The sequence below is a fragment of the Balaenoptera borealis genome (assembly GCF_965194805.1).
Source record: "Balaenoptera borealis genome assembly, chromosome: 15".
Lineage (NCBI taxonomy): Eukaryota > Metazoa > Chordata > Mammalia > Artiodactyla > Balaenopteridae > Balaenoptera > Balaenoptera borealis.
In genome coordinates, this window is record NC_138871.1 from 65,646,844 (window position 1) to 65,659,945 (window position 13,102).

The 13,102-nt window shown below is 40.0% G+C and overlaps 1 protein-coding gene across 6 annotated transcripts in view; it reads right to left on the minus strand.

The window, feature by feature from the left end:
- Positions 1 to 218: 218 nt before the first annotated feature.
- TTC27 (tetratricopeptide repeat domain 27) overlaps positions 219 to 13,102 on the minus strand; it is a 183,897-nt gene continuing 171,013 nt past the window's right edge. For 4 of the 6 annotated variants that reach the window (XM_082356718.1, XM_082356716.1, XM_082356715.1 and 1 more), the window contains 4 exons: positions 10,370 to 10,567; positions 8,943 to 9,054; positions 3,919 to 4,019; positions 219 to 456 (listed from right to left, as the gene is read on the minus strand). In XM_082356718.1, the coding sequence (XP_082212844.1) occupies positions 334 to 456; positions 3,919 to 4,019; positions 8,943 to 9,054; positions 10,370 to 10,567 (534 nt within the window). In that variant the 3' untranslated portion in view covers positions 219 to 333. Of the gene's footprint in view, positions 457 to 3,918; positions 4,020 to 8,933; positions 9,055 to 10,369; positions 10,568 to 13,102 lie in introns of all 6 variants that reach the window. The other 2 variants (XR_014234762.1, XM_082356717.1) reach the window with 2 other exon arrangements.

A 13,102-nucleotide genomic window follows, 5' to 3' on the forward strand; every position in this document is an offset into this window, starting at 1 on the left:
TTCCAAAGAATGATCTAATTCATTTTAGGCTGTGACAGAATAAACCCTATGCTAAAAAGAAAACTACATTTTTTTTTGCTTTTTGTGCTGAAATACCTGAAGGATAATAAAAATAGTGAATTCAACTGTAATTAAGCCTAAAGAAAGAAGGAAGGAACATTTTATTTAATGTATTTCAGAAAGTTCAAACATTTGGAAAGATCACAAAAGCAAGAATGTTACCCATACAAGAGAAATTTATTAAAAAAATCAGTATCTTGTGGTTTAGATACACAGGTATAAGAGAAATTCCAGAAGGTGAAGCACCTTTTCCAGAAGCTGTTCCGAGGATGGTCAATACTGATTTCGAAATTGGTTGCTTAGGTCTTGAAGCTCTGTTACTAAGGTGTCCATTGCTGCTGTTTCATCAGCTAACTCCCTGGAAATTTCTCCACTTACCACATCTGTAAAAAGTTGCTGCAACATAAAGAACAAGGCAGAACTATCAAAACAATGAAAATCTCTTTAAAATAATATAGATACAGAGTACAGAATTAAAATTCCCTTTGCTTACTAATACATTATAGTAGCAACAGTAGTATTTGTTCTATTCTCCATCCTGAAATATACAAGCTGCAACAATTAAAGGATGAATCAAACAACATGCCTGAACTTGTAAATTCAAATCAGCTCTGCTCTTCAAAATGGTTGCCTTGAATATTGATTATATTATTCATTTCAATGTCATAAGATGGCTTTTGGATAAAGAGACATCATTCATCCAAACAAAACAAATCTATTCTTTGTGTATACAAGCAAAACAAATGTATTTTATATTCAAGTTCATATAAATCATACTTTTATGCTAATTATTTGAAAATTAATATGGCTTAGGACTCAGAGGCCACAAAGATCATCAAACTTTGGTGACAGCAAAAAAGCCCAGCAAAATAAAAGTACCCCCCTTCGGTAAAAGGAATTGCCTTGGGAGGAATATTGCAACATACTCCAATAATGCCACCATGGAACATTCTGGAATGCCTCTCTAGGAGCTGCCTGCTGAGCCGGTACAGGCACCCAAGAAAATCAGCTTCAGGATTTTATGATTGTGTGTGTGTGTGTGTGTGTGTGTGTGTGTGTGTGTGCGCGCGCGCGCACATGTGTTTTAATCAGAAATGTAATTTGCTCAGCTTACCATAAATCTTTTTCATCACAACTGACTAGATGATTTGTTTACAAAAATCAAATTTACCATTACAATATAACTATTTACTACCACCATAGATGACAGCAATTGTTCTGACAGCTATTTTAAAAAGGGAATCCTGAAGATGTTCTGAATGACGGCATCATCACTACAATGAGCTCAGAGTTTCTCACAGTGATTTATGGAGCAAAGAACATTCACTTGAATGCAGAACTTCAAAAATGCTTTGCAAAGCTTTGCCACATTACTGTGTAGTTACACCTTGTACAGCATTTCACAACAGATTGACATACCAACCACTGCGATGTGATCAGTAGAGAAAACACCTTTGAGGAAAGTAACCTGGACTCACATAGCATATTTGTTTTTACTAAGAATTACAGTGCTTGCAAATCATCATAAATCTGCACCACTGGGACTTCCCTGGTGGCGCAGTGGTTAAGAATCCACCTGCCAATGAAGGGGACACAGGTTTGATCCCTGGTCTGGGAAGATCCCACATGCCACGGAGCAATTAAGCCCATGAGCCACAACTACTGAGCCTGTGCTCTAGGGTCCGCGAGCCACAACTACTGAAGCCCGTGTGCCTAGAGCCCGTGCTCTGCAATGAGAAGCCCGTGCACCACAACGAAGAGTAGCCCCCGCTTGCCGCAACTAGAGAAAGCCCACACACGGCAACAAAGACCCAGTGCAGCCAAAAATAAATAAATTAATTAAAAAAAAAAAACTGCATCACTTCCCTATAAAGTAAGGAGAAAGCAGAGAGAAACTGAGGCTTAGAAAGAATGAATAATTTGCTGAGGATCCCATGGAGTGTAAGTGGGAACTCTGTTCTGTCTTCAGGCTCTCCAGCGTTTTTACCAACTGCCCTCACGACCCCCTGCAGCCAATCTGTACAAGGACAGGGTGCTGAGGGCCGAGGAGTTACTGTGTCCTGGCCAAGCGTGGACTTGATGACTTTAGGTGAATCTCTAGGTTCTACCCAGGAGTTTAATTCCATGAAGTCCCAGGCCTGGCAAGAAAAGACCAGAGATTCATGCAAACCAAGCCTGCTATCTAACACAGTTATCGTCATTCATTTTCACTTTTTAAAGTGTTCTGAAAAAGTGTTCTTTTGGAAGGCAATTCTGTTTAGCAAATCCAATTTGTTGAAAAAGTAGAAAAGGCATATGATTTACTACAAAATCAGAGACTCCCAAATATTATATGCAAAAAGGTGCTTTCAAAGGAGATGTTGGGAAGCAATTTTTGCCACTTTTGGATAATCCAGTTGCGATCTAATGAGAACAAAATCTAAATACAGATGATGTTCTGAGGTCTCATTTTCAATGTTTGGAATTCCACAATATGAATGGATGGGTAGTACAGACAAGACTATTTAAGTCATATAAGTACAGGTTTATGTAAAATTAATACATTATAAGAAAAAGCTGTGCACAGAATAGGGAAATCTGTAGAGTACATCCTGAAGAAATAAACAATCATGGGTAGGTTAGTGATCTCACCAAAACTAGGAAAATTAGCTCCCAATTTGGGAAGGAGAGTCACAGAAAAAGTCTGCTACCTTGACTTTCTTTGAGAGAGCTCTTGCAGTTTTCTGAGAGACTCATAATCTGAAGTTGTTTGAAGTTTCCTGTTGGGAGGAAATACAGTTTCCCCAGGTAGATTACAGAAACCTGGTTCCAGCATGCAGACTAATAAGGACAGAAAAGTGAGTTAATAATCTAAAGAGGCAAAAACGATGCTCTGATCTGAAAAGATCAAGCAATTAATAAAAAGCATAGTCTGCAAAGGTTTTTACACGTGACCAGAAGTGACCTTCACATGCCATGGACTTGTTTTCAGAAGTGAAGTAAAATTAGTTTGCAACCCAGGATTAAATAGTGAAGGCAAGGAAAGATTAGAAAAAAAAGTGCTAAAGTGTGTTAGAAGTTATATTCCTTTAAATTTTGTTCCTGAGGTATACTCCAAACCTGGCTGCATGTTAGAATTACCTGGGAAATTTCACACAAATTTCCCAGGCTCTGTCCCAGACCTGATCTGTCACAGGTAGAGGTGTGGAGTCCAATCTTCAAAAAACCTCCCTCCATAATTCTCGGGTGTCCCCATCCTAGCACTGGTTCATAGGTTGGTATTTGTAAACTGATAGCGTATGTTTTAGTTGTCAAACCTGAGTCAACCTATCTACCTTAATATCTGTGTCAAATCCATATATCACCTACTTAATATTAGTCACTAAATCAATTTTTTATTTAAATAAAAGTATTTTAAAGGAAACATTAGAACACTACTGTAAATAGAAAATAAGCAATACTATTCATGAAACTGTAGGTTTGATATGCTAGTTATACTTTTTCTAACATGCACTGAAATAAATACATATTAAAATAAAATGTTTACCCAAGTGCTACTAGTAGTATATATGCCACACTTTGGGAAAAAGTGATAATAAGTACTACAGCAGTGTTTTAATTTGACTTAAAGAAAGCATCCAGAGCTGGATTATAAATATTAATTTCAAAGACTCCTAAGTTACCCATGTGTAGGGTGGTTTAGCCACTGGGTCAATGATCTCCTCACCAGTACAACTAATCACCTGGGGGCTGATGTCTAAAATATAACATGGGCCTAAAATTATCCTTCATGTAAAAGAAGACTTAAGAGCAGCTGGCTGATACCAAGGACCTTTTATTTTCTATGATAATTCTAATTAATTCACATTTCACTCTCACCTTTGCTTTAGATAACAAGCCCCGTAAATTGAGTCGAACTGAAGAAAGCATGTGTACAGCCTCTTGGGGACTGGATTTGTTTTTACTGCATTTTATAGCCACTGGAAGATAAATATGGGGAAAACATCCATTAAAAATTGATAATGATAATTTGTAAGTACAAAACCCAATTAGTTAATTAGGATTTTATAGTAACAGACTATAGAAATATTTCTACGAGACAAGTTTTATTTTGGTGAAAGGAAAATAAGTTATATGCATAATTTTTCCTTTTATCCCTTAAGAAGGATAGCTTATTGCTAAAAGGAAAATTTTGAGGAAAATGAGGGATATTTGGTGAGTTACAGACTGTTGGGAATGGACCATGAAAACACACACGCACGTGCACACACACAAGCACGGAGTAATGAAATTAGGCAGAGACAAGATCTAACTTAACACAAGGTGCCCACAGAGAACAAAAACATATGCAGCTCATCTCAGTGTGGCTTCTCACAGTACTGAGTCCCTAATGGGGAACCACAATTGCTGATGACACCAGCCCAAAGAAGTGACATGCCAGATATTTACAGCTCAATTCTTACTGCATTTTTGTACTCAGAGTTGACATCACCATTCTGGAAGAAGTGACGCCAACAACCTAGGTGCCTGCATTTAGGGAATGTAACCACGACCAGGCTCTGGGATCACTGAACCATGCTTGGTATCCATTAGCAAGAAGTGGGGGAGAGGACAATCGCTCATTCCCGATACCTCTACCTCCAGCATTCTGGGGAGCCCATTTACCTAAAACTTGAAATTATCAAGAGCGTGTAACCCTTCCTAGCACAGGACCTGCCTATTAATGCTTTTTAAGAACAAGTGGAGAGGGCTTCCGTGGTGGCACAGTGGTTAAGAATCCGCCTGCCAATGCAGGGGACACAGGTTCGAGCCCTGGTCCGGGAGGATACCACATGCTGCAGAGCAACTAAGCCCGTGCGCCACAACTACTGAGCCTGCGCTCTAGAGCCCGCATGCCACAACTACTGAAGCCCACATGCCTAGAGCCCATGCTCTGCAGCAAGAGAAGCCACTGCAATGAGAAGCCTGCTCACCACAACGAAGAGTAGCCCCTGCTCAACACAACTAAAGTCCGCACGCAGCAACGAAGACCCAAAGCAGCCAAATTAATTAATTAATTTAAAAAAAAAAAAGAACAAGAGCTTTGTAAAAATATAATGCCTCTATACCCTGAGCAAACCATAATTCACAAAGAGTCATGTACCACAATGTTCACTGCAGCTCTATTTACAATAGCCAGGACATGGAAACAACCTAAGTGTCCATCAACAGATGAATGAATAAAGAAGATGTGGCACATATATACAATGGAATATTACTCAGCCATAAAAAGAAACGAAATTGAGTTATTTGTAGTGAGGTGGATGGACCTAGAGTCTGTCATACAGAGTGAAGTCGGAAAGAGAAAATCAAATACCGTAGACTAACACATATATATGGAATCTAAAAAAGATGGTTCTGATGAACCTAGGAGCAGGACAGGAATAAAGATGCAGATGTAGAGAATGGACTTGAGGACACGGGGTGGGGAGGGGAAGATGGGACGAAGTGAGAGAGTAGCATTGACATATACACACTACCAAATATAAAGTAGATAGCTAGTGGGAAGCAGTCGCATAGCACAGGGAGATCAGCTCGGTGCTTTGTGACCACTTAGAGGGGTGGGATAGGGAGAATGGGAAGGAGACGCAAGAGGGAGGAGATACGGGGACATATGTATATGTATAACTGATTCACTTTGTTATACAGCAGATACTAACACACCATTGTAAAGCAATTATACTCCAATGAAGATGTTAAAAAAAATTTTTTAAGTACACACACACACACACACATATATATATATATATGAATGTGTATATATTAAAAAAAAGAAGGTAAATGCCTAATGAGCAGAGGGGCAAAATAAAATGTTGCTGAATTAAGAAAGAAAAAAAAATAAAACATACACAAAATGAGAAATTCTAAAAGAATGAAACTAACTTGGAATAAATAATATTTAATGTCTTGCTAAAAATATACATATATATATAAAATGCCTCGTATTTCTCCACTGATTTGTTCTTGTTTTTGTTCCTCTAAATTATGCTCACTACAAACAGATCAATAATCAGATCCTATTTTAAAACTACACTAAACAGTGCAACAACGGAAGTTTACTTAGTACCCTGTATCTCAGAACAGGGATGGAAAACAGATTTCTTTCTGTATGCAAACTCTCACCAATTGGTGGAGGTTGCTTGTGCCTGGCAAAATAGTTTGGCCATTCATTAACACCTTCCATGGCTGGTGAGAACTATGCTTGACATTCCTATTCCAAAATAATAATCAGACTTTGAAAGGATGCATGGTAATCAACAACGTTACACTCATTTTCAAAGGGTACAGTTAACATGGAGATGGTGAGGATTATGATGTCTGTGTCCCATAATAGAGGAAGGTTGTAACTGCTATTACTGAGGTACTTGGGCTATTTAGTACCTAGTAACATATCAAAAACAGCTGTGATTCTGTTTTCAATCCTTCATCGTCATTTTGAGAAAAACAAAAAAGCAAAAAGACAAACACGAGCTCCATTAGTCCCCTTCCTCAATCCCATTTCCAAAAGGCGTTAGAGATGGGGAGACAGAGAGAGAGAGAGAGAGAGACAGAGACAGAGACAGAGAGAGAGAGAGAGAGACAGGGAGAGAGAAAGAAATAACCTGCTGTTTCAAATCATCAGGAAATCCAAGACAGCTGTGCTTCCTCCAGGCGGACTGTAGTTAAAATGCGTAACTATTATTTTAGAAGTTCCTGGATGGCAGAGAAGGAACGAACTTTTGTCCACCCTTTCCCAGAAGACAGAACAGCAGAGACTGTAAATGAACACCCTCCAGACAGAACAATGGGTACACGATGACAAGGCTATTACGGAAGGGTCTCCAACGCTCCGTGGAGACCACAATGTCTTACACCGAGCTTTCTGAAGCACATGGCTACTCTTAAAAATAGCAACCCAGAAGGGAATAAATCATGTGGAGATTTTTTTAAATGTTATATTTCCTTTTCCAGAATTGGGTGAGGTGGAGAACAGTGATGGGGAGAAAGATAAAAAAGAACAGAAATAACAGAGAAACTCAACTCATTCTTCCATGGAGCGCTGGTATACAAAAGCAACGTAGAAAAGGTTAAGCTTTATCTCCATAAATCTAAAATATCACGAGAAGAGAAAGCTGAGCATCCACTCAAGTATGCTTAAAATGTTGTAGGAGCACGAACACATCATTCACTAAGTCAAAGGGAAACTTAAAAGAACAGACACTTGTTTTTCTCTAAGTATTGCCTGGATGAAAAAACAAAAAAAGGTACCAAAAATAGTTCGCAATCAACTTTAAGATGCAAAATGAAGATTTTTCCTAGAGTACTTCTTTAACCTGCATATCTATATTTGACAGGTTTAACATTATCACTTAGTGATTACAGAAAATATCTTGGCTTTGACTGTTATAGAGCCTGCTGTTCACCGAAATGGTTAGGGTTGGCAAGCTGAAGTAGCTCAGATAAATTCTTCAGAGAAAATTGCACCCTGTTATAACTGCTTAGCATGGGTTTCCTCAAATACAGTACCATATCCACAAAGGCCAAAGGGATAACGAATGAGCTCCATCTGAGCCCACCCACCAGGAGGCCAGCACAAGCTACATAAATTCTAGCCACCCTAGACCATCCTTCCACTGGTCTATCGGCAATTATCTCAACCTTTTGGATATTTATATCCTTTTGTCAATGATAAGTAGAATTATTAACTACTAAGCCCATTTCTAAATTGTTTGAATGTTCTATGACTTCTTTCAAGGCAAAGTTAAACTTTATTCTTGTTCATTTTTTTCTTTTTAGTTTTGAGTCCCTTATCATCCAGCTCAGATCCTCTACCACAGAAGGAAAAGGGTTGGGGTGAGGAGGTAAGGGATTAACATTTAAACCATGTGTAAGATACTGGTAAGTGTTTAAATATGTTTTTACTTATTTTTCGTAACAACCATAGGTAGATATTATCCCCATTTTCCCCATGGGGGAACTAAGAGTCAGAGAAGCTAAGTAATGGTGACCCCAAGTCACCTAGTTAGTATGTGGTAGAGCTGGTCCTGGAACTTGGGCCTCCCTGAGTCCAAAGTTCTGCCCTTTTTATTGTCCCTTGTTGGCTACCTATTTGCTGCAACTATTAGTTGCAGAAGTTAGAGGAGGACTTTAGGATAGGTTCACAGTCCTTGTGATTCAGTTCTTGACAGTGTGGCTTCCTTATTTTATTTGAATTGCATTCCCAGGGCATCACATGCCTATATTCAAACATAAATATAAAAGTGCATTATTACCTTTAACTAGTATATTTTTCATTAATGCAAATAATTAAAGGCGGCCTTTATCTGGAATAGCTTTCCCCAACTGGTCTACAATTTTATATGTAAGGTTTTCCCTCCCCTCAAATATCACCCACTAAATTTCCCAAAGTTATGGATTCTATTTTTAATTTCCTTTGTATATGCCATAGCTCTTACATATATTGCTATGCACTCCAGAAATCTATGTATTGTTATGAATAAATATTTTCATGTATAAAAGAAGAACATGAGTCAGGAAAAGTTAATATTTTCTTACTACTACATCATCAATGCAGGAGAAGGTTACTTCTGTGTGAAGTGAAGATTAAATACAGTTGTAAAAGTATTTCCTATCTCTAAAGTTTCTATCATCTGTCACTTATTCAAACACTATTTAAGCCTCTAGCCTATTTCTTCTTATTGCTCCAGGGTGCCTACTACATAATAGTTGGTCTGTAAATATTTGCTGAATTAACTACAACAATTTTAATATAACGAAATAACCTGAAATTATTTGTAATGGAAATTTGCTTTTGACTAATACTTTTTCTTATCAGTAAAAATACATTAAAATATGCCATGGATATCAAACATTACATCAAATACCATGTGCGAGTCCTAAGGCTCTCTGAACCACTTCCTTAAATGACGTAATATCTTTCTCCCAACAACTGGACTGTGTGTCACACTTGTATGCCTTAGAGAGATACTGGAACGCCTGAGGAAAGAAAAAGAACAACTTTCAGAATAACAAGTAGAATTCACATTTCAAACTCAGCTTCCTGGAAGTCATATAGAACTAATTCCAACTGAAAAACCAGCCTCTGTTGTTATGTAGCACAGTTTCTATGATTCTCATCGAAGAAGGGGTATAGATGCACATCCAACAGCAATGAGCAATTAAAAGAAATCAACTGGATGTGTCTGGATAGAGACACTTCCCTCCAAACAGAAAAATAAAAATGCTTGGTTTGGAAATCTATAAGAAGTATACACATTTCCCTAGCATCTGTAGCCATCAGCTTAAGAGACCAGTTTAGAGAATGAGGTGTGAACTTGGTGAAAACTACTGAATTACTGGTAGGTGTGTAAACTCACAGATACTTAAAACACTCTCTTTCACAACCCCACCCTTGTGGATTCTTGAGGGAGAAGTCACAGATCAGAGAATTCAGAGTACCCTTAATTCTGCACATAAAGAGAGGACATAATTCAAGACAAAATGGAAGGATGGAAAGCAGGAGTGTGTGCATGCCTGCGTGTGAGTATGTGTTCTCTGGGCTGACAGGGCTTTGGCGGAAGCCAGCTGGGTGGACTGAGGGAGGAGAGAACGGCTAAGAATCCCACAGATTAGCTGTACTGTGGCGAATTCCAAACTTACACAAGAAGTACATTTGATTTGTTGTGGATGTTTTGAAAAGAGCACAAAATATTTAGTATTCCAACCTTGGAAACTCTGGAGGTGCATCTACATTCTAAGATAAGAAGCTAAAGGCATAACTTGAATCTAACTGGTGTTCTACTGCACTTGTGAGAAAGGGGCAGGGTAACCTTTGTAAAATATTTTATGTTTAGACTTTAAAAGCTCCTCTCTGATATTCTTATCTAGCCCCTTTTTCTTTCTCCTTTTCATAGTCTCCATCTCGGATTTAAACACTCCTTTGTCCTTGTACCGTCTACCTTAGTCTTCAGCAAGGAGCCTGCAGAAAGGGGTGTGGAGTCAATAACAAGAACCAGCTGTTCGCTGCAGCTCTGGAGGGAGAGCAGGTTAAGACAGACCCTTTTGCAGGAAACAGAGAACAATTATTTAAGAAAAATTCATGGAAAGAAAAAAGATGAATACTTACAAATCTTAACCTGTCCACAATTCAGGGTGCTTACGTTAAGGACTCTGAATCACACCTGAAAACTTGGGCACATTAATCTTGTCTTTCAAATTATCACAGTCTTCCTCCAACCATCAAAAAAGCAGATCCACTACACATATGTTCAAACAGAAGGCAAGAGCCCCGGAAAACTGAGGCAGGACTCACCTTTTCATTTTCATCAGGCTTGTCACTCTGCCCATTTCCACACACTTGGGCATACAGCCTCCAGATTTCTCCGTCGTTCGTCACTCTTGAAGTTACTCTGCCAAACAGCTCCTGCAGCTTTCCTCTGAGGCCAGGTGCAACATCTCCACTACGATCAGCCATCCCATCCATCACTGCCCTGACCAGAATTGTAAGGACCTTAAAAGATGCACAGGAGAAACTGGGAAGCTAGAAACAACCAAAGAATAACTAAAAACAAAGAGCTACCCTCACCATCAACGATGATGACAGTGAAAAACCTTGTTAGGCCTGTAAGAATATCACCTGTCACTTTTGAAAAATAAAATACAAGACGAGCCATCCCGAACCACTGTCTGGAATCGCAGGCCGACTACCTCTCCTGGTGTCGCTTTTCAGGCTCCTTGGAGGGCTCTGCTTCCACAGGGCCCTATGCTCTGTGCACCTCTCTTCACACTCTGAGGGCTCTCTCTGAATGATCTGCTCCACACCTGTAGCTGCAAATACACTATGACCAAGTCTACCCGATACTGTCAGCGCAGCTCCAGCCCGACTCCTCTCTGGAGCCCCAGGATTGTGCACCTCCGTATCGACCAGCCATGTCCCATCAACATCTCATGCTCCATCGATCCCAGAGGGAAACCTAGATCCCAGATCCCTCTTCCTCCTGCAGTCTCAGAGCCAGTGACCTGAGCGCCAACCTAGAGTCTCTTCTCTCCCGGCTGGGCCACATGTAACCAATTTGATTCAACATTCCTAATGAGTCCTAAATCCAGCTTCTCCTCCTTTAGGTTGGGCCTCACTATTCCCACCTGGACTGCAGTGATAACACTCTAATTCTGCTAAAAGAGGTCCTGGCCCTTCCTAATTGTTGCATAATAAACTGCTAGTGCATTTGCCTTAGGTATGCAGGGTACCCACAAAGTAGCTCTTGACCTGCCAACTACCCCAGGTCCGCTCACCATTTGCAATTTCGTGGCCATCTCATGTTCATTAGTCAGATGCCTTGAATGCTGATAGATGAATTAAGGTGACCCCACCGTGGGTTACACTGTTATGACAAGCTACATCGGTCACCTCTGTATTAGGCTGTGTATCTCAAGGCTTCCTGGAAGCACAGAAAGTGCATCCTCCATCATCCACTCTTGTGACAGGAGACCAGCAGAGACACATGGATCCACCTAAAGAAGCAGCTCGAGGAGAGTGCCCTCAGACCCTGCTGCTGCTCAGTGCAGCCCCTGGACTGACAGCACTGGCATCACCCGGGAGCTTGCTGTAAATGCGGAATCCTGGATGCAGAAGCCGCTCCATCTCAGCTGAGATTCTGCATTTCTAACGAGCTCCCAGGTGATGCTGATGTCGATGGTCCACAGATCACAATTTGAGTGGCAAGGTTCCAAGAGACAGGGTGCCACGTCTTTATTCTTCCTCTGAACTTCAGGGAGAGGACCACATTTCATCATCTTGTGTCCCCAGTATCTAACACCATGCCCGGCACACAGCTCTGATGCAATAAATACTTGTGCCCGAAAGAAAGACTGAATGAACACACCTCTTTCAGAAAGCTTTGCTAAGAGAAATGCAACCAGTGTGACACCTTGCTCTATCTCCCCTTAGAGCACTCTGATCCAGGCATGAGATGCATCCAAGGAATCAAGGCTCCTCTGGCCCATGAACACTGTTAGGAATGTGAGCTCAGACTTACGGTCCTAATTATATACAGGGATAAAAGTGGACAGGAGAACACTCAATTGTGCTTTTTTCTTTTTTGATGGACAAGGTAAATTATCTCTGCCTATAAATTCACACTACAATCCAACATGTACAGTTTTAAATCTGAAAGTAATGAAATAGATATTACAATTCCACTCATGGTTTTAAATATGAAAGTCACAATGCAGGAGAAATGGTATGAATGTGCACTACCTGTTTCGAGTAATCATTCTGTAAACGTTTCAAGGATTAACATACTTCGAAAGAGATGGTCTATTGAAATAGTTACTAACATGGACAAATGAAGCATACTAAATTAGTAAAATTCTTTGTTTTTTCTGGGATATCACAGTTGGCCCAACATCCTATCCCCTCATTTTAGCCACAATGAGTAGCCAAGGGGGAAGAGAAATCTTTTGGCCTTCTTGCCAATAAAAATGGAGAGCTGCAGTACTGGTGTTTCAGAGGGGGAAAGTTGGTGAAGCAGGGTGTGTGTGTGTATTTGCGGGTGCACAGAGGGAACTGCAAAAGGGTAAGGAGGTAGATAGAGTGCCTCTGTGTTGGGGTTAGGGGGCAGATACCAAACACCTCTACCCGATTCATATGCAGATACCATAAGTAGAGAGACCCTGAATATAAGGGGAGGCAATAACAAATTTGTTTTTTACTCTTTATTTGATGTAAAATGGTTAAATAGCTGGATCTGGGCCTTAGAAGAGAGTTCTATATGGAGGAATACATAATAGAAGTCATTCATGGCCACGGCAGATATTGCCTAGAGAGACTGTGTTGGGTAAGAATCAGACCAAGGATAGAGTCTTAAGGAACACAACATTTAAAAGGAGGATAGATGAACAGAGGTCTATGCACAAAGGAAAGGTGGCAGAAAGCGATGTCATGGAAACCAGGGAAGGAGAAAGTAACAAGGAGAGGACGTCTACAGAAGATCAGGACTGGAAGATTCTGCTGAATTTGGCAGGTACATGGGATAGTGACTATCCA